General features: G+C 36.3%; 1 protein-coding gene across 1 annotated transcript in view; it reads left to right on the plus strand.

The window, feature by feature from the left end:
• Window positions 1-21,392, plus strand: part of LOC121418537 (lysosomal-trafficking regulator-like) — a 93,367-nt gene extending 71,975 nt beyond the window's left edge. Inside the window, exons 28-51 of the mRNA XM_041612459.1 lie at window positions 514-579; window positions 2,285-2,428; window positions 3,498-3,674; window positions 4,213-4,322; window positions 5,052-5,255; window positions 5,758-5,934; window positions 6,362-6,502; window positions 6,945-7,069; window positions 7,664-7,912; window positions 8,524-8,653; window positions 9,352-9,504; window positions 10,145-10,456; window positions 11,516-11,675; window positions 12,053-12,193; window positions 12,805-13,022; window positions 13,474-13,719; window positions 14,073-14,262; window positions 14,742-14,878; window positions 15,560-15,658; window positions 16,927-17,069; window positions 17,534-17,640; window positions 18,426-18,615; window positions 19,625-19,693; window positions 20,103-21,392. Of these exons, the coding sequence (XP_041468393.1) occupies window positions 514-579; window positions 2,285-2,428; window positions 3,498-3,674; window positions 4,213-4,322; window positions 5,052-5,255; window positions 5,758-5,934; window positions 6,362-6,502; window positions 6,945-7,069; window positions 7,664-7,912; window positions 8,524-8,653; window positions 9,352-9,504; window positions 10,145-10,456; window positions 11,516-11,675; window positions 12,053-12,193; window positions 12,805-13,022; window positions 13,474-13,719; window positions 14,073-14,262; window positions 14,742-14,878; window positions 15,560-15,658; window positions 16,927-17,069; window positions 17,534-17,640; window positions 18,426-18,615; window positions 19,625-19,693; window positions 20,103-20,280 (3,866 nt within the window). The 3' untranslated portion in view covers window positions 20,281-21,392. The remainder of the gene's footprint in view (window positions 1-513; window positions 580-2,284; window positions 2,429-3,497; window positions 3,675-4,212; window positions 4,323-5,051; window positions 5,256-5,757; window positions 5,935-6,361; window positions 6,503-6,944; window positions 7,070-7,663; window positions 7,913-8,523; window positions 8,654-9,351; window positions 9,505-10,144; window positions 10,457-11,515; window positions 11,676-12,052; window positions 12,194-12,804; window positions 13,023-13,473; window positions 13,720-14,072; window positions 14,263-14,741; window positions 14,879-15,559; window positions 15,659-16,926; window positions 17,070-17,533; window positions 17,641-18,425; window positions 18,616-19,624; window positions 19,694-20,102) is intronic.
• Window positions 21,393-22,334: the final 942 nt, after the last annotated feature.

A 22,334-nucleotide genomic window follows, 5' to 3' on the forward strand; every position in this document is an offset into this window, starting at 1 on the left:
TGTTAGACTCTGAATTCCCTTCCCAATTTTTTTTTGCCAGCTCTTGTGTGTCAGCTATATCTAATGTAACAGTGACTAAATTATTCTAACTTAAATAAAAAAATTGTGTGTAATTTTTTCTATTTGATTGTAAGAAATACAACCCATTACCATAGATATTATTGTATTTACATTGGACCATACAGTTTTATTCATGAATTTGATATTTATATTCATAGTATTGTTGTGTGCATTGAAATATATCAAAAGAAAATCAAATTTTGTTTTTGCCTTCTTTGCTCCATGAATAAGAAAAAGAAATGATCTTTTTCACTAGTCAATTGATTTTGGATGGATTGAATAAAAAAGATACACATGGCATTTTATTCAATATCAACTCTACTCTTTTAAAACTATTTTCAATTCATTGAAATACATTTTAAAAAGAGTGATAATGTTATTTCATGACATTCCTTTGATCATATTTCATGCAATTCATATTCATTGGTATATATATATCCATGTTTTTATCAGAGCGACAGTATGAAGCATACCGATGGAAAGAACGGATGAAATCTATTGGAGATAGTCCGGAAGCAGGTCATTATTCATCTCCTTTCTCTTATCTTCCTCTAATCTAATCTTACCTTCCCATCATCCTAATAAAATCCATCCATACAGACAATGCAAGGGAAATGAGTATGGTCCAGATAGATTTGATTCTAAGATCTAACACCATCATGACTAAGCCCATTTGGCAAAAATGCAATTTTATGACTAAGCCCATTGCCAATAATTGCAATTTTGTCCAGCTAGGCAAAAAATTCTTTTCCCAATTTCCAAGGGCTACTTTTCACAACCATCTCCCTAATTCTGCAAAATTGGGTTGCAATAAATGCGATAATCCAGGGCTCCTCTATGAGTTTCCAGGATTCTTTTGAGCATCAAATTGAATGATTTCAGTAGCTAAAACTGTTATGGCAAATTTGTTATTATAATGGGCCCCTGGCTTTATTGAAGGGAATGTTGTAATTCTGTATTGGAATTGTTAATGAAAATGTTTAAAAACCAGTTGTTTTCCCCCTTACTGTTTTTCCTTTTTTTTTTGGGGGGGGGGCAGTTCAATTGTTTTTCTATTCCTACCTTATTACATCTTCACCACCATCATGATAATATATCCATATAAAAAAGACAGATCTGGCTTTGAAGCAATGGTACGTGCATACATGTATATAAACTCAGTTTATTATTCTAACATTCTCTGAAATCATTTTAAGTTATGTTAGCACTCTCAGTAATGTTGCAGGGCGGAGGTGTGTTTAGTAATGGTTAATTTTCATGAATTTAAACATGCCCTTTTGTATTATATGTTGCTATCACATTGAAGCCTATTTTATTTTTATTTTTATTGCATTTTGTCATTATTTTTTCATGTTATATTCTAAATGACTCCATTTATCATTCTAAATGATATCAAAGGGACTGAAGAGTAACATGCAATTTTTTTTTTTTATAAACTGTTGATGAAAATTTTTTCAGGTCGAGACCTATCTTTGTATTGAAGTTTTAACGTAAAGTTGAAAGATATATGATAAAAAAGAACAATTTCTTACATCACCATTCATAAAGTTAGACCTGATAAAAATGAGGTTAACTAATCCATTATTATTTTATTCAAAATGGTCTGTTGACAAATTAGACATCATTTGCAACCAGGAGGTCAAATTGCAGATTTTCTACAATGTAAAATTTCAGAAATGGTTATATGAATAAAATAAATGTTCATAATTTTTCTGTAAATTTACAAGGATTGCTTTAGCACCTTTTGACACTGGAGTCTTCATCTGCTGCTATTTGCATTGATGCTCCATCTGGATTGTATTTTCAACACTTGGCATTTTGATTTTCATAGCAAATTGCCAATTTTGTGCAACATTTAAAATCATGAGGATGTTTATAAAACAAATTTTATTAAATTTGGTTTGAATTCAATATAATAAAAGGAATACAATCTATATACAACATACCTGCTAAGGGAAAAATGTATGTTTTTTCCATTTTTGGAGGGCTCCTTTCCAAACCCACCAACTGAATCTGCAACATGGAAGAAACTTTAACATTGTAAAGAATTGGATTTTTTCCTGGACTCTTTTTTGTGGGGGCTTTTTTTTAGCATTGGGGTGGCGAAAGGGCGACATTGCTGCGAGCCCCTCTGTAATTATTTTCCCTAATACCCACTAATTGTTGCTTTAGAATAAACAGCTCATCTTCATGTTGCCATAACCCCTGCTTATTAACCCTACAGCTGACATACGAAGCAGTAGCACAGGTCAACCATACACTCATGATACTTTCTGGGACTACACCAAGAGACCTAGGACTTCAGTACCAAGTATCCACAGGGATCACTCCTCTTCCTTCACGGGCCTGCTCCCTTCGTCTGCTGCAGGTACTAACACTCGCTCACATGCATGTGTCATTTATGAGCACTAATACATGCATGATGCTTGTTATAATCCTGAGTGTGATATTCTGGATTAATATCGTGCCCTATATATTCTATGTCTATTAGTTTTTTATATGGCTTTGAAGATGCATATTCCATATCGTTGCTGGGCGAGGAAATCTCATATCCCAAAATAGGTCAACTATTTAGGAGAGAAAACTTTTGACATGGTGCAATGACTGTGATTGTATCGAGAAGTGGGAGAGAGAGAGGCAGACAGACAGACATGTATATAGGCAGACAGACAGACAGATGGGGAGTGAAAGAGGAACAGATGGGGAAGGATTTGGACAGAAAATCATTTGATAGATTATCTAGCTTTAAAAATCAAACCTGATTGTTGATATGATGATCTGTCACCCTAGTGATATTAGTTCCTACAATCTACTTGAATATTCTTGATGAAAATGTTGCTCTCATCTTCTTGTATTGCAAAGGCTCAAAGGCCATGTCTTTTTCACCTTTTATTTATTTATGGTCTTATGTAAACTTTTGTACAGAAATGTGTCAGATTGTCATAAACAACTTCAAAAATAATTTTAGGGATGCTTCTCTTAATGTTAACAATGGTCCAATCCTTTTGTTTGAGGAGGATTACAGTTATAATAATTTGATGAGGTCAGGCAAACGTCTGAGATCACTTCCCGGCAGAACCTCACGCTTCGTAAATTCTTTTGTTCCTGTTTTAATCCATATATTTAATAGCCATACTTGAAATTATATACCCCCCCTCCTTCCTTTATCTTGATTTCTCTTTTCTTTGTTATATCTGTATAATGTTTACTTTTATGTATCAAGTAACCTTTGTGTGTATCATATGACATTCTAAATTATTTTGTGCAAACAAATTAGATTGTCATTTGTACCTGATTACATTATGGACAATAAACAATATCTGAATCTGAAATCTTAATGACAGAGTGTTTGGGGATTTGGCTATGTTGCCTAGCAATGCACATTTTAGTTCTATAGTAGAATGGGAATGAAAAATCAAATGTGTTCTCTATTGAAGCTCGCCGTTATTCAAGCAACCTGGAGTCTTTGCTGCGATCAAGAAGAGTAGATAGCTTGAATCGAGGTGGATCTGGGCGTGGAGGGAACAAAGATGGTGCTCAGGCTACCGAGCAGGAGATGGCGAGGAGATTCCAAAGGCTATGTCTGCTTGCTGTCAATCTGGTCGTTAACAGTGGTAAGGATTGAGACGAGGATAACTGTTGATGATGGTAGCAGCGGTGGTGGTGATGATGCTGATCGTGCTGGTGATGTTGATGACAATGATAATGAGGAGAAGGAAGAGGATGGTGATGGTGATTGTGGAGGTATCGGCACATTGGTGGTTGGTGGTGCAAGTAATGGTGATGAGGAGGGGGAGGATAAGTATGGTGATGAGAATGGTCATGGTGATTTAAGTTGAGGTTCTGGTGGTTGATGGTGGTGATTGGTGTTGGTGGTTATCATTCCTAATTGTGATGGAGAGAGTGGTGATTGTCAATGATTTTGATGACGAATAGAACTGTAATGATTAATGATTCTTTACTTGAAAGCTACAATCATAATGAGCTAATGAGCACCAGAAATCATTTATGGAAAGAAACATCTATAATTTTTTTTTTATTTTGGGGGGCTCATATTCATTTAATACTTACTCATGCATGTCACAAAGTACTGCATGTAACCATGGTTGTAGACTGATATACAGTAAGCTTTTTTTTTTCTCTATTCATTAGATCTATCACACCCATCCTATCGTCCAGTCATTAGCCTGACTGATGACCTCTCAACACAGCTTACCAAGGATCTCTTTCACTTACTCATTGAATCAATGGGTGCCACCATGGTAAGACCCACACCCTTTAAAAAACAGTTTGTTAGTATTTTTACAAAGATTATTATATTTTACTCTGTACATTTAACTTGTAATTCTACTTACATATCAATGCATAAATATGTTTGGTTTGTTAAATCATTTTGTCATCTGTTTTTAAAAGGTAAACATCCTATAAATTTACGTTTTTCATATTAAAATTACTAATATTTTTAACAAGTGTAGTTTCCTATTTCATCAATGAGTATCGATTTATAAATTTATTTTTAGATTTATTTTCATTTTTAGAGATAAATTTATTTTGTTGCATATATGTCTACATTGAAATTTGTTTCGTAGTACTTAGTTATTTTTACCTTGTCATTGATGATTTGTTTGAAATGTAAACTTTTGCAATTTGGCTTTTCCTGCAAAGGAAGTATTTTGAATAAACCAATTTGAATTGAATTGAATTAAATTAGACTCCATTTTAAAAAAAAACTCTTTTCTACATGTGTGATTTAATCAACTATGGGTTGCCAGATACGACCGAAGTCTTAACAATAGATTCATTCAAGTCACTTTCTGTTTATTCTACATTTACAAAAAATATTCTGTCATAGTCGGAAGACTAATAAAGTTTGAAATGTTTGAAATAAAGAGATTGTATTGTAAAATATTAGCTTATACAGCATACAATAGAATATTCGACCTGTTCTCATATGTACATGGTAAACAAAATTACTTCGGTTTCTCTTTCAGGAGAAGAAGGTTAGCATCAAGCGACGTCAGTTTGACAGCATCGTGTGGTCCTCAAGACCGACCCTTCAGCTTCAGCTAGCTCGTCTCTTGGTTCATATGATGTCACCAGCTCAAGACCTGACCCTAAGGATTTTTACTTTGCAAGTGGCTCATGTTGACAGGTCCAAGCAGATCCTCAAGTGTGTTCTACAAACAAGCATGCAGGTATGCTCTCACAAGCACCCAATGTCGAGTCACAATATGATGATTATAGTGACTGTGGGAATGGTGATGATGATGAGGATGAGTATGATGATGATGATGATGATGATGACGATGATGATGATGATGACGATGAAGACGACAATTATATTGATGATGTTGTTTATCATTACTTGGTATTGATGATGTTGGGTGATGATGGTGATATTGGGTGATTTCTAGTACGGTGTTGAACTCTGGTGTTGGTGTTGTGACAACACTTCAGCTAAAGCCGGGGTAATAATGATAATAACGACGCGCCTCCGAATAGAATATTTCTAGATGGTGCTATGTAAATGCCTATTATTATTATTTTTATTAATGTATCTGCATTGAATGTATTTGATTTTTTTTATGATTTTGGAATTTTACATATACATTGCACACACCAGAATGGCAATTTCTTTTTTGTTTATCTTGTTATTCAAAAAAACTTTTATATTCTGTTCTGTTTTCTCCACTCTAGCAATATGCCAGCAAGCTGGAGCTGTACCTCTATGACCTGCTTCATAACCATCACGATGACCTATCAGAAACGGATCATATGTTTGGTATGATCCTAGTTGATGTTCTCAAGGAATGTGGCTTCCAATCCTTCAATCCAAATGAGGATGATCCCCAGGCTATCAAGAGTCTGGAAGAGGTACGCCCAGGATGTGGATATAACCTGTAAAACAGAGATTGACATATTTGACCTATTTGATCTTTGTGTGAACTGTGCTAGTGCTAAGACACTCTAATGTCTAATTATGTGTAATTAAAAGTGAACTTTATTCGAAAGACAAAATATACCATTATAGTAAACATTTTTATAGTGAACTGACCAAATTGAGTTTTTTTTTCACCAAATCCAACTTCATACATATCATTCAGTCAGTAGTCATTCATTTTAATTCTGGATTTGTCATTATTGCTGGTTTACTGACTGAAGCATAATTTCAAAATCTTAAGAGAGTAAAGAAAGCAGGGATCTTGTATTGGACATCTGTTGCTGCAAAAGTGCATAGGTGGCAAAAGAAGAAAAATTATGGTATATCTTACAATTTTCCTTTTCCTGTTTTGTTGTTCAGGACTTAAAGACAACTTGGACGGATCTTGATGTTGCTAGGTCAGCGTGGCACAAACATCGTCTAGAGAAAGCAACCAGATTGAACCAAAGAATGAATGATATGGCCAGGGACATTACTCATTCTGCTATGGAAGTCACTCAGGTATATTGAAAAGGGGAATCTTTTTCATCTCAACAAAACTGGTGGAATGGGTGTCGCCTCATTTTCTAGTGCAAAGAGATCCATAATCATCCCATCATATATCGACCAGATAGCTCACAAATCCTCTGCTTCATCCATGAGGCTATCACTTGAATTAAACTGTTCTACAATTAGGGCCAAAAAAGATTATGATGTATATGCTAAATCTGCCCCTGAGCTTGCCAAGTTTAACCTTAAGACATCCTGGGGGGTGTATTAGTGCAAATTCCCTTTTATTTAATGTAATTTTTTTGAAAATGAAATGTGTCAATGACTACTGATTCATTCATGTACGTGTAATAAAGCAGAGTGCCCTTTTTTTGCAAGATAGCATTGTACTTAACATTTCTACCTCTGTAGTAAGCAAATATGTTATGTTGATGTTTTCTTTTCTTTATCATAGGTTGTTGGTAAATACCAGAATAAGCAGCGTTTCCAATTCTTGGAGCACATCAAACAAGCCATGTCATCGGCTTTAGATGTGAGGACGGCATGGCAGCATCTCATCGAACAGCTTACACATGAAAGGTAGGGTCCTCATATTGACAAAAGTTGCTGTTGATATTCACATTGTACTTATACCAGATAATTTACTAGCAAGACTTGCATTTTGTATTGTTGTACTTTGATATATTTTACCCCTGGCTCATCAACATACAAGGATATACATTGTACATAAAAACTTAAAAGATCTTATTATACTGATGTCTTTGGGTCCTCAGCAGCAGACAAGAGATCATCAGTGATTTGGCCATTTAAGTAATAGACGCTTTACTCTGGCTGGCCAGTGCTGTGTTAGGGTTCTCTAAACAGCTCCACCCTTTCACATCTATACTTGCTTCCGCACAATCCATGCCAATTTTTTTCTTTGTTGCTGCTCACACCCTCCTCACCTACCTCTTCCCTCCCTCCCCCAACCCCATCACTCAGCTCCATCTTCTCATCACAGATCAAACTGTTTCTTGTTTTACTCATAAGTATGAAGTTTAGCATGTTTTCATATGTATTGTTGATTTGAGAAACAGTAACAATTTTTATTGCCCCCCTCCCTTCCATTGGTATAATCACAAATTGACATTAACTAATACTCCTTATTTTGTCACACGTTGCATTCATCTGCAGGGCTGTTTGGTATGACCCAGAGACCTACCCGTTACACTGGCAGCTTGACCCTACAGAAGGACCAGGGAGGGTGAGGAGGAGACTCCAGAGATGTCATCTACTCATCCCTAAGAAGTTCTTTCTCCCAGAGAAACAAACCAAACACAAGGAGACCTGCTCTCGACCGTTGTCCTATCTCTTTGATAGCAGCTCACAGTCTCAAAGCTCTTCAGAACTCAAGAGAAGACTGCAGATGAATGAAAAGATCAGGTACACCTGACCTACACTTGAGCTAATAATAATGTGCTCTGAATTGAAGGGATTTTAATGAATAAATTGAGATTGGTACAACTCGAGATGTAATTCAATTTGGGGGCTTTGTATCTTGACGTCTTCATTAGAACTCTGAAAATTTCTTTACTTGATATTTGATTGATTCAAATCCAGTATAGTCTCGGAAAAAAATATCAAATGCAGCTTCTGAGCACAAAGTTGGTATGTCTATTTGAAAGGAAGCATTATATTATCAAGATTTTATTTATTCAAGAAAGGCTATAATATCTTTGATTTGATAGTGCACTTGCAATGGTCGGAATCAGCTCAATGTTATGTTACCTGTGTTTCGTAGGACTGTTTGTAGCTTACGAATGCCTACGCACGACTGGTGATCCTTTCTTGTGCTAAATGCTATTTCCCTCTTAAACTGATTTAGCACCTAAGAACATGTTCCAGTCCTGCATAAAGTCATTCCTAACTTTTTGAACAGCTTTATGAAACACCCACCAGGACTTTAACTCATAAAAGAAGTTTCTGAATTAAACTTTTCAATTGAAATCATTATTGATCAAACTTCCTATCCTCTCTCTCTATCACCCATGCAGTCTTGCATCGACATGTGTCAATGTTACACCTGCTACGGAGACAAGGGGTGAACTGCTGCTAGGCAATAACAGCATGTACTTTGTTGGAGAGGAGCCTCTGAGAAATACCATTGATGCTAGTCTCACTAAGGTTTGTTGTACAGTCTATCCCAGCGAATTTCTTTTCACTTCAGGGGATCGTTTCAGGAAGTAATTGTGTACTTATTTCTATTGACAACCAAAGCTATTGAATTGCTGGCATTGGATTGGCTGAACGCAGATTTGCCTGTGAAGAGTAATGAGACTTTTCATGAAAATGTACTGGCTGTATTTTGCAAATTCATTATTATCTAGACTCGGGATTGGGACAGGACTTTCAATTGCTGACAGGTCATTTCATGTCAGAAATGCAAGAGGTCCTGCTTGTTGTCATTTCTGCTTAAATTTAGCCCTCTCTTTTTCCTTCAACTGCTGCTTCATCTTGGAGTAATAATATCACTATAAATGTCATGTTTGGAGCTGCTATAGGCTTTAGGGTTTTTTTTTTTTTTTATTTGTAGATATGAACCTGACTTTTATTTAGTATTTTTCTGGGGATTACAAATTATTATTATTATTTTTTTATTCGGCAAATAATATACAAAAATACATATCAGTGTAAACAATACAAAACAAGAAATATCAACCATTGGAACGCCAGGGACAGAAAAATTTAACTTAATTACTGTGGCATGAAGCCTCCTGTCAGTGGATGATAAAAAGAATGCTCCCCACAATTACATACAGTATACCCCCATTTTCTCTGCAACCTGTCAGGCATTTACCTCTTCTGAATTCTTGACCCTTTAGGTTTCTATGGGTGATACTGACCTGATGACCATCTGGTGGACGTACGATGAGATCAAAGAACTCCATCTGAGATGGTATCAGTTGAGAGACAATGCTCTGGAAATCTTCCTAACCAATGGCAAGACTCTACTGCTTAGCTTTGACAACACGGAGGTAAGGGTTTATTTCCGTCTCATTCAGAGAGTATAAAGACATGGATTGACAGTGATAAGCAAGATATAGTTACAAATACAAAATGAAATGACAAGCTCATGACAAGATGCATTTAGATACAAATGACAGTATTTCAATAAAAAGATTTGCTTTGGTAAATTTTCAGGATATGAACTATTTAATTTGTAAAGTTGTTTGAAAAGGAGAAGAATTGAATATCTTCTGTCAGGACACGGTTTCCAACATTCCTGCTTATCCCAAATAAACTTTGTATCAAATCTCTTTGTAGAAATTTATATCAGAGTACTTTTCCAACGTACCAGGGCTATTTGACCTTTTCGGGAGAACTGCTCTTTGCCCAATGTAGTAGTAGCTGCTATTGTTATTCAACATTTCTGAAGGACCTTTTTAGAAGTATTGTGTTTCATAATTGCCATACAATATTCTTTTGGCAGCATTTCATGAAACGGCTTGTTGGATATTTTAACCGACAATCAATTTTTTTTCCTGCTGTTATTGTAGTACCTTACCAAATCTCCCCAGCAATTCAAAATAAAGGAAAATTGCCAAATATGACATTTTCTTGAACATTGGAAATGTACACTCATGGACCACTTGAATTTTTTTTCATCTTCACCAGGAGCGTCAGACCATCTTCCAAGAGATCAAGTCCATGGACCTGCCTAACCTGATTGAGGTGGACAGTGTCCTGGCCCTCACTCAGGCCTGGCGAATGGGCCAGATGACCAACTTTGAGTACCTGACCCAGCTCAACAAGCTTGGAGGTCGCTCCTTCAACGATCTGATGCAGTATCCGGTCTTCCCGTTTGTCCTGAATAACTACGTTGATGAGAAGATTGACTTGACGAAAGAGAAGTATTTCAGAGACCTCACCAAGCCAGTGGCAGTGCAGAATAAGGACAGAGAGGAGAGATACAAGGAAAACTTCAAAGTGAGCTTCAATTTGGTTTCTGATTATAGAGAAATTAAAATGGAAAGTAAAGGAGTTCTGAAAATATGTATTTTCTTCCAACTGTTAAAGAGAAATTCCAGTAGTTGCAGTAAACACTGATTTCATGAGAAAGTCTGTAAAACAGGGCTTAATTGTCAGTATATCATCGAGGATCTAGATCTGGTAGAGTTACATAAACTGAACTTTGTGAAATCTTGAAATCTACGCTGAAAAATGTTCACACTGAAGATCACCAACACAGATAGGCACACGTGGGACAGTGTATTATAATTGCTGGAATAAAGACCCGACGAAAGTGACCGAATCTGCGCTTATTTTGCTTATTTCTCAGCAATTACACAATTTCTTCCAGAATCCTTTGGCACATATTTTTTATTCATACAAACAGACACTTGGGTGGTCATTATATTAGATTCTGTAAAAAGTCATTTTGAGATCGTTACCAATACTGGAATTTATCTTTAAATGAGAATCTAGTTGTTTCCATAGTCTAAATGAAAAAAAAAGATATATGACATCTTTAAATTTCATTCTTTTCTCTTTCCATCTTTCTCTTTTAACCCATCGCCAAGTCGAACCAGGTTGTCCTCGTTCAAAGCCTTTGGGAATTACAAAGTCAGTAGTCACAAGTTTGACCCATTGCCTACTGGAACGGTTGGTCACTGTACAGAGACTAAGGGAACTACTATATTCTGTGGTCAAAGGGTTAAGAAAACACTGTTGCTTTAGAAGGATGTCATAGTTTAGTTTAGTTTTTTATTCTTTATTAAAAATCACACCTGTCAATCAACAGCTGGCCTAAGAAGGCCTATGAGTGATGACATCAAAAGTTACATGTAAAAGTCTCATACAATTACAGGAAACGGAAATCATAAGGTATTCACAAAGTAAACTTAACATTACAGGTATAAATAGCACCTTAAAGTAAAAACAAGATAAAAAAGATGTGAGACATCATTTCATTGATATTCATTGTCTTAAAGCTAGTTACGAGCTGAGATTGTCAAGTGTTAAACCACTGTTTGTTGTTCCTTGCAGGCCCTGCAAGAGGAGTATGATAAGAACCATCGTATGGGAGAGGAAACCACCTTGGTAATCGCGCCATACCACTATGGTTCTCACTACTCAAACAGCGGCACAGTCTTGCAGTACCTTGTCAGGCTCCCACCATTCACTCAGATGTTCCTGCACTACCAAGGTTAGTGGGAGATGAAGGGTGGTGTTCTTGTTTAGGGTGGTGATGGTGGTGGTGATGTTGATGATGACATCAACAATAATGATGATGGTGGTGATTGTGATTATGTTGATGGTGGTGGTGATAGTAGTGTTGATAATGATGATGATTATTAGTTTAATGATGATTGTGATGATGGTCATAGTGGTGGTGATAATGACCAACAATGACTCTATACTTGAATAATTCAAATGAACTTGGATTGCTGATCTTTTTTTCAAATCAAATAACAGTAGCTTTGTCATCTCTATCACATTAGCTTTATGTACCAAAGAATTATTTAAAATCGCATATAGAACTGCTGTGAAATCTTTGAATTCTGTCTTGTTCTCCCTTTGCAGATAATCACTTTGATCTCCCGGACCGGACGTTTCATTCTATCCAGACCTCTTGGTTTCTGTCTTCCTTCCAATCTACCACGGATGTTAAAGAACTCATTCCTGAGTTCTTCTTCCTCCCTGAGTTCCTCTTGAACAATCAAGGTTAGTCTGGATGACAATGATTACAGAAAATAGCACACTTTTCTTTTTTAATTGAATGCTCAAGGCACTTCAGAGCAAAATAACAGCAGCAGCAAAAATACATAACAAGAATAAATCTTCAACAATGGATGGATGGATGGATGGATATTTATTATACTGGCAATTCACTTTTCTTTTTGAATAAATTTCAAAGTGTCTAATTAATTGTCATTAAGTTCTATGACAACATTTATTAGGTAGCAAGAGTTTGCTGATACTTGCAGTATCATCATTTTCAAACTTTAATAAGTGCAGATGAAATAAAATAAAACCTGTGTTCTTTCCTCTTATTTTCTCATGGACTCAGACAGGACCTCCATTCTTATGAAGAGGAGTGAAATTATTGGAGTTCTGAAAATTATCAGATTTTTCTAGATACTTGGTATTTCAAAGCATAATTGATATGTTGGTATGAATTGAGTAGAAAAGGATCATATTTACATGTATAGAATCAAATCTTGTGGTGAAATCTTTTATCAATCATACAATGCCAAATGGATAGAATTCTACATTTTTCCAAACGACAGTGATGTGCAACTATTATTTCCGAACCACCATCTTCCCTTTCACAGGCTATGACTTTGGCTTTCGTCAGTCCGGTGAGGCAGTACACAATGTCATTCTACCCCCATGGGCCAAGGAGGATGCTAGACTCTTTGTCCAGATCATGAAGCAAGCCCTGGAATCTACTTACGTCTGTCAGAAGCTCCACAGTTGGGTGGATCTAGTCTTTGGATACAAGCAGCATGGGCAGCATGCAGTAGAAGCCATCAATGTCTTCCATCCTGCCGTAAGTGAAAGACATCATGCCGAGTTGTCTCTAGTTGTAAAGGCACCTGTCACATACTCTGTCCATTGGAAAGGAAGCTAGTTGGTCTCTTGTATGAGAGAGTCACACCCTGTGCATGTTTAATCAATACACTATTTGTAAAGAAAAGGGTGTTTACCCGCTGTATTGCACCTGCTGGTTTCCGGTACTGCAGTACCGGAATAATTTTCTGGGCCTGTTTCATAAAAATGGCTTAACTGCCATAATAGCGAAGTTAAAGTTGTTGTACGTCCTGTATGAAGTGGGTGCGAAAATTGAAGGAGGAAGTGTAGCTAAAAGAAGAAGAAGAAAAATAGCAAGTTTGTGCATTGGAAATGTTTGTTTACCTCTCTTACAATGTTTATTAATTGTATTAAGTGCTGATACACAGTAAGGTCTTCATTCTATTCCTATTCAATTCTTATTCCTCCAGACCTACTTTGGTCTCGACACCCGCACCATCAAGGACCACACCAGAAGACGTGCCGTTGAGACCATGATCAAGACGTATGGCCAGACCCCTAAGCAGCTGTTCACCAACCCTCATCCGCAGCACAATGATCCAGACACCGTCATTGCAGATTCTGCCATGATGGGCACCGTCAACATGGGCTTCTTGTCATCCTTTACCTCGAGGTCTAGGACAGCCTCGGTTTCTAATGATAAGGGCCTGTTCAGGGTGAGTCCTAGAGAGCATTTTATCAAGCATATCTTATCACTGATAACTGTTATAAGCTTCTTAAATCCTTACATTCTGATTAGCTGAGAACAAATGAGTCGGTGAGAATTTTCTTACTGTGGTTTTCCAGAAAGGCTCCGCTGAGAGCATTTCCTCAAGTGTATGTTAAGTGTTTGTCACTGACAACTGTTAAAAGCTTCTAAAATCCTTGAATTGGATTGGCTGAGAGTTAATTGATGAGAGGTTTTATGATATACAAGTGGCATTTATGCATAAACAATCGATATCAGTGTATCACTAAATAAAAACAATATAACATCCATAGTCTTTTATCTATTGTCTTTTTTTTCCAGGAGCCTCTATCCCATGTAAAGGGTATGCGGTGGGGAGACTACCTCGGATCACCAGCATCCAGTGAGCCCATGGTCAAGTGGCAACAAGCATTCATGACCACACCCAATCAGCTTATTCCTCTACCGACAGGCAATGTGTGTGGGGTGGCCAAGAACCAGTGTCTACTTGTCATGTACAGCAAGGAGAAAAGTGTGTATAATTCTTCCTTGTTGCTCTATTCCTTCAAAATTGTATGAAAAATCTACGTATACATACATTTACCTTGTCTGAATATTGAAAAGTGATTGTGTTTATATCGTTTTGATGGATAACGGTAAATGAGTTCAGAGATTATGAATGATAGTTTGTGTATATGTACTGGTGGTTTTCCCTTTTGTTCTACCAGTATTCACATTTGTTTAAATAGTATACTAAAACACATCATTTGTCAATATTACATATATTAGCGTTGACATTGAAGTACACATACAATTTTTAACAAGATGAATAAATGAAATAAAGTTTAAGATAAGACGATAGTGAAAGAGAGAGAAAAAATGTAAGTGGTAAAGGCAAAAACATATTGTTTATAATACAAAATGGAAAACTGCCAAAGAACCTAGGAGACTGGTGAAAACTTGTCAATCACATCCAGATATTAAGCTTGAAATAACTTTCTCTTTGTACAGGTGTGAGCAGCATGTACGCAGTGGACATCAAATGGTCAGGATTCTTGACCTGGGGTCATTCTGATGGCATTCTTAGACTCAAACACAAGGCCAAGACCCCTCCCATTAACTTTCTGCAGTCAAATACAAATGATGAGGCAAGAAGATAGTTTTAGTCTTATTAAAGGTCAAGTCTACCCCAGAAAAATGTTGATTTGAATCAATAAAGAAAAATCTAACAAGCATGATGGTGAAAATTTGATCAAAATCAGATGTAGTATAAGAAAGTTTTGACATTTATTCAAATCAACTTTTTGTTGGGGTGGACTTGTCCTTTAATGCTGGTTAATGGGGTAATTCTAATGACATTCGACTCAAACACAAGGCTAAGACTCCTCCCATTAAATTCCTACAGTCAAATCCAAATGAGGAAGTAAGTGGATAGGCATTATATATTTGGAAGTTTGCTAATTCGACATCAGTCCAACAATGTTTTGTGTTTATTTGAAAGTGGCTTTGCTGGACTGGTACAATATACAAATGATGCATGGGTTAGAGCGGGTCGGTAGGTAACTTTGGCGTGGTTTAACACCCGAGGCGCAGCCGAGTTGATTTAAGCCATAATGCCTGAAATCCTACAATTTGATTGGCTGTGGCATATATTTCATATAATTTGCTTATGATGGGAAGTTTTATGAAGATGGGACAAGTACATGTTAGAAAAAAAAGAAATCTTAGAGTGATCACCACAGAATTTCAATCAATTCACTGAGCCTTTTAAACTGATTAATGAATTGTAAAGAGTTAATCTTGATGATTTTGTATGATCCACTCACTAGATTACCACCTGTAGTTCAGTTTCTGACTGTCGACTGATGTTTACTGGAATGGCTTCTGGTATGATCATCGCATATAATATCAAGTTCAATCCATACAAGGTAAAATTTGAAAACTCTAAATGTTCAATTTTTTTCTCTGTTTCATTTTTGAATATTTTTTTCTTTTATATTTTATTCCCTCTTTCTTTTCTCGTTTTCCTTTGTTGTATTTTTTCTTTTGTCATCTGATTTCCTTAAAATAAATTTTTGGCCCCCCCCCCCCCCTTCTTTCTCTTGTTTCTTTTTTTTATTTCTTGATTGCTTGCTTATTTTCTTTCTGGCACTCCCTTCTTCCTCTCTAATTTATGATAAAGGAGTTCTTAAAATATTACTTCTTTTCTTCCAATTGGCGATTAGGAGACAAGTTTTTTTCTCCATAATTCAAAAATTATCTTCAATATTTTCAAGAAGAAATATTCTTTCTCTTCTTTCTCTCCTACTTTATATAGCCCTCTTCTTTAATAGCATGAATAGTAATTCAGTTTTGGTGAAAGTGACTTTCAAGATGATTTCATTGAAATTATTATAAAGTGCAATTCAAACTTAACTGCCTCCTTTTAGGATTCTCATGCTGTTCATTTCATCCAGAAATGAACAACTTAAAATTCTTATGTTGTAGATTACAGGATGAAATTAACAAATCAAATTCTTCAGTTGTTGGTTACAGGAGGAAACTTACACTCTGCAGGTGTTATGACAGGATGAAATTAACAAGGAAAAAAATTTGATGTTAAAGCTTTCAAGTCCATTAATTTTTGTGCCAGTGCAAATGAGAGTGCAATGATCTTTGATTTGATCTTTTATTCTACATACAAGTAAATGAAAATGCTATTACACATATTCTTGGTAATATGTGTGCACTTGTTAAAATAAAAAAATAAATAAACCTTTTTGTACATCTGACCCCCATTTGTCTAAATTCTTCCTTCATTTTATAAACTGTCCAAGTCATGGTCCTTTGAGAATATTACAGACTGTCATAAGAACCAGTAGTCAGATACAGAAAATTTCATGAAGCTCTCACATACATGGGTTCAGATGTACATGTTTTATGGAATTGCCCAATATATAAATGCAAGTAGAATGGAAATAGATAACCAGTATATGATCGCATCTGCACAGATAATAAATTTCTGTGAGACTCCCATAGGCAAAATGATATAACTAAGAGTTCAAATAGATACATGTAGATAAGAATGAATGGTAATAAAAATCATATACAACTAAAACTATATGTAGAATAAGGGCAATTGTTGAAGCTTATATAATGTTAGTTGCTGATTAATGTAAGTCTTAATCATTTCCCTTCTTTTTTCTTTTTCAAACAGCAAAGCAGCATTGAAGTGACCAGGTCAGTTGTTCGTCTTCTCGGACACACGGGACCGGTCACCTGCCTTTATGTGTGCAGACCATACAGTATACTGGTCAGTGCTAGCCAAGATGGGACATGTATCATCTGGGATCTCAATAGGTAATATTATATTAATACATCATCAAATATATTCTTATCATATCTATTTGAAAAAAAATTAAGTCTTGTAGCATGCTTTGTATGTTTGTTTTATTAAATTCTTGAAAATGTCAATCCTTAAATTTGTATCTGATTTATATTACTTTGTTTTACTGCATTTTTTAATTGAAATGAGAAAAAGAATTGAAAAATATTGGAAAAACAGTTCAATAGTGATCATGACAGAATCGCTGGGAAATTTCTCATCGCATTGGCTAATCTTCTCAAGAGGTAACCATCTTCCAAAAGATATCTCAAATATATGTGGAGTATCCCATTAAATAATCCAGATTTAAACTATAATAAGGATTGTACTAAAAAGCTGCCAGTGCCATTTCACGTGTAGTATTATGGTGACGTTTAAGACATTACATGTAGGTTGCTGTGAGCTGCAAGTTTTGTTGCACTTGTTTTTTCACATTTAGGTTGTGTTATGTGAGATCATTGAAAGACGAGACCAAGCGAGGGGGTAGTATCATAGCCGTAGCTGTTAGCGAGGTTTCTGGTGACATAGCATCTGTCTCCAATGTCGGTGAGTGTAATTGTTCTCTTTGTATGTATAAGTTGAAATGAAAAATGAATACTTTCCCCACGATAGCATAATATTACGTTTATTTATATTCAGTTTTTCTGTTATCAAGATATGAATGGATGTTCTTAATCATCTGCACCCTACCCATCTTAATGAAATAGAAAGAAATTGTTTTTAGTGATATTATAGCCATTTCCACTTATTTAATTGTATAATCATGTCTTGTTTTATGGAATTTTTGATGTTTAAATTTCTACATTTCATTTTTCCCCCTTCTTTTCAATTATCTAACTCACCGTCCTATATATGTGCGTGTATATGTTTTCTACCTTCGTTCTGCCTCTATAATATGATGATCTTTATCCGCTAATTCTTCCTATTTTATGTTGTATTGCATGATGTATCGCGGATGAATGCCATCTTTCATCTTATCAATGCAATTCTGACTGGTATGTCTGCTAAATTATCACTCCTTTGTCTTTTGCTGATCCCTGTCTCGTTTTGTAAATGTCTTTAACCTCTGCCAACTTCGGTCCCGCCATATTATTCACGTTTTTGTCTCGTACCAATCCTCATCCCACTTTGTAAATGTCTTAAACCTCTGCCAATATTTATCCCTCCATAATGTGATGATAATGCACCCACCCTGTTATCTGTACTGGGGACGCTGTACCTATACCCTAAATTATATTATCGGAATGTGACTAATAATCACTACCCACCCACCCTTCACCGCACCCCACCCCCTCCTGCCTGCACTGCACCCCACCCCTTGCTAACCTCAGCGTCTGCTGATGATCTGTCTATGTCTCTGACAGCGGCCGGTGTGAGTGAGCTAACCCTGTGGAGTATCAATGCCGATCTGATAGGAAGGGTGTTCTGCCACAGTCAGATGCTGTGCCTCTCCTTCTCCAATGCCCCCGAGGGCATCTCCATCAATGCCATAGCTGCAGGGTGCTATGATGGTGTCGTCAGGTATGTCTCAACTTTTGAGCCCCCCTCCTCACTTGGAAATAATTATTTGATTGTAATTTCATATGCTTGTTAAGAAGATTTATTGTTGCTGATGTTAATTTGTTTGTGATCATCAATAAACTTTAAAAATAGAAAAACCTTTCATGAAGTATATGTTTTAATATAATGAATGCATTTGAATGAACAATGATTCATAATAGTTCTCAACCTTATTTCACTTAATGAAATGGTGGTGATATTGACATATTTACATTGACATATTTAAAGTGATCAAGTTCTGCCATGTTTATGATATTTAATCGTGAGGTGAGGTGTTGAAATATTATATTCAATGAAGTGTTTTTCTCTTGGCTTGCTGAACACTGTAATGTTGTTTACATTTGAGAGTCAGCATGAAGGAGTGTATTTTGCGTTGGGGTTCTCTAACTTTTGAGCACAACTGTACTTGTTGGCAATTCCATAAAGTATGTATGTTTGACCCGTATATGTAGGACATTCCAGTTAGGATTTGTCTTTGTTTTCTGTTTTGTATGAACGCTTACTATGCTGTCATATTGTAATTGCATGAGCACTTCATGAAGTGAAGCAAGGATCCAAGAATAGGAAGAAAACGGGGTCAGACATACAAAAAGGTTGATTGTGTTATGGAATAGTCCTGATGTAAATTTTCAAGTGATGGAGAGTAGATCAAGGATTATCTTGAAACCAGTCTGACAGCTAGAGGTATTTAAATTGGCTTGTTTTGCAATTTGTCTAGTTCACAGTTTCCTCTCTGTTTATAGTAGATATACATGTATGCTTTGTCTGCAGGTTAGTTCTTACATAAAATGCTGTGTTACTTATTCTATGAATACATGTATGATAAAATATGAATGTGACAATTGCTGCCATCAAGATACATGTAAGAGTGTGTGAATAATGAAATGTTTTCTCTCTCTCTTTCTTTTCCTTTTTTTTCTTTTTTCTCCTCTCTCTCTCTCTCTCTTGCATCTTCATTTTGTTTCTTCAGAATGTGGAGTACATTGGACTTGAGTCCACTCAGGAACATCTCGGTAGAAATGCATCGACCAATTACAAGGTCAGTTTTAGTAGCCTTTCAGTAAATTTCAACTAAAAGTTATTCCTAAAAAGTAGTGGAAATTGCATACTTCTAGGTGTTTATCTATCATATTGTAGTTCAGGGATACATACATCAAATGAAGTAGGATCTGTCTCCTGATAAAGTAGAGAGTGGATTTTCCCAAAGTTATTTCACTCTTTCTGGTAGAATACAGTATTGTGATGTAAAAGTACAAGTTTGTAGCTTACCCCCAAAGATTAGGACAGTATTTAATTTTTTGACCAGATTGTAAATGGCCTGTGGTAGTTATAGGTTTTTTTTTGTCTGTTTGACTAAAACAGAATTGTTTGCCTCTTTAAATATTTTTCTCTTGGTCTATTATCAAACTTTCAGTTTAATATAATATTGATCTTCTTTGATTTGACAGCTTGACATTTAGTCATGACTCTCACTTCCTGTTCACCTGTGATGAGGATGGTCTGGTAATTGCCTGGGGGAAGAAGGATACCAACAAGAAAGTGCCAAGGTTTGAAGCCTTCCTCAATGCCCCCAGGAATAGCGGAAGCAGCGGTAATCTTGAAGCAAGTATATCTTCACAAAGGTAAAAAGGAAGGTTTCAGCTGTGATAGAGATGCTGTGGTGACTGCATATGGGAAGTAGGTGCAAGTCTGAAGCCTTCCTCAATGCCCCAAGGAATAGGGGAAGCAGCAGTAATCTGGAAACAAGTATATCTTGCCAAAGATACCCAGAAGGCTTTTCATGTGACGAAAATGGTATAGTGATTTCCTGGAAGAAGGATACCAAATAAGAGGTTCCCAGGATTGAATGCTTTGTCAATGCCTCCAGGAATAGCAGAAGCAGCAGTAATCTTGAAGCAATATTGTCTTCCCAAAGATTTACGGAAGGGTTCACATGTGATGGGATGGACTGACAGTTACCTTGAAGGATACCAATAAGAGGTTCCCCATAGTGAAGGCTTCCACGATGCCTCCAGGAAAAGCGGAAACAGCAGAAATCTTGAAGCAAGCTTCTCTTCCCAAAGGTAAACAGAAGAATTCAAACAAGAAGGTGCCCAAGTTTGAAGCTTTCATGTGTGATAAGGATGATTTGATGATTGCCTTGAAGGATACAAATGAGAGGTTCCCAAGAGTGAAGCCTTCATCAATGCCCCCAGGAATAGCATAAGCAGCAGTAATCTTGAAGCATGTTTATCTTCCTAAAGGTAAACAGAGTTCTTCACGTGTGATGGGGATGATTGCCTTGAAGAAAGATGCCAATAAGAGGTTCTCAAGAGTGAAGCCTTCCTCAATGTTCCCAGGAATATTGGAAGCAGCGGTAATCTGGAATCAGGTTTGTCTTCCCTAAGGTAAACAGAGGTATTAACATTTGATGGGGATGATATGATGATTGCCTTGAAGGATTGAAAGATACCAATAAGAGGTTCCCAAGAGTGAAGCCTTCATCAATGCCCCCAGGAATAGCGGAAGCAGCAGTAGTCTTGAAGCATGTTTCATCTTCCCCAGGGAGAAAAGCAAAGATGCTATAGATGCCCAGATTGTGATGTTACCTCATGAACACTAACCAGTGGAAGCAGTAGCTTTATCTTCCCTTGGTTTAAAGGGAAAGTACCTGAGCCCCATCTCACAAAGAGTTATGATTGACCCGATGAACCTCATGTATATGGAAATCCATCAATGTTATAATTTTTTCTTTGGGAAATTTGCACAATGTCCTTTTTAAACAAAGAGAAGCACAATGAATTTTTCAAGAAAAATATGAATCTAGAAAATAGTCTGAACAAACATGTATTTTTGATGTTGACGTTACTGGCTTTCCTGAGTTATGGTTGATTTGATCAATCGTAACTCTTTGTAAGATGGGGCCCTGAAGTGGATAAATTTGAAGACTTTTCCAACAATCCATTAACAGAAGAAGCTTGTATACCTTCCTTGGAGGTGAAAATAGACTTGAGAAGTCATTTAACTACCAGAAAAAGCTACAGTAAATGTTCTAAACATATTATACAGCAACAACAAAAAAGGACCAAGATATCCTTATGAAAAGCTATTCACGCTTTACAAGAGTAAGAGAGTGATCATACTATTAAGAAGGTTGAAGAAAGCATCCTCCAGTATGCCTCGAGTTAATGGTGAAAAAAATCTGGGTCTTGAATTGTAAACTGCACCTTTTCTGGTAACTTTGACATTGGTCACATAATAATGCTCAATACACAATTAAATTCATACCAAATTAACTACTGATTCTAAGTGGCTAGTCTTGTGCAATGAGATGTTGGATTCTCCCAAAACAACAATAGTTTATACGGAGCAATTATACTGTCAAGCTTGTAGAAGGAATCTTTGTTAAATGTGCCAAAGTCTGAAAACATACACTTAAGTATAAGTGAAAACTATAAATAATGGTGTATTAAGTTAAATAAAAAGATTGCATAAATGCACTTTGTGACACAGAATGACCAGGTGCAGGTAGTAATAGCAAGAAGTTTCTATGACTGGAGTTCCAACAGGCAACAAATTATTCAAGCAGCTGTTCATTTCTAAAGAAGCACAAAAGAAAGAACGGCAGTTAAGACCTTTTTGATGTCCGCCTTCGAAGCCGCCAGTTTCAGTGAAGAAATCCGAAGTGAAATTTTACGAAT

This window comes from Lytechinus variegatus, chromosome 7 (genome assembly GCF_018143015.1).
Source record: "Lytechinus variegatus isolate NC3 chromosome 7, Lvar_3.0, whole genome shotgun sequence".
Taxonomy (NCBI): domain Eukaryota; kingdom Metazoa; phylum Echinodermata; class Echinoidea; order Temnopleuroida; family Toxopneustidae; genus Lytechinus; species Lytechinus variegatus.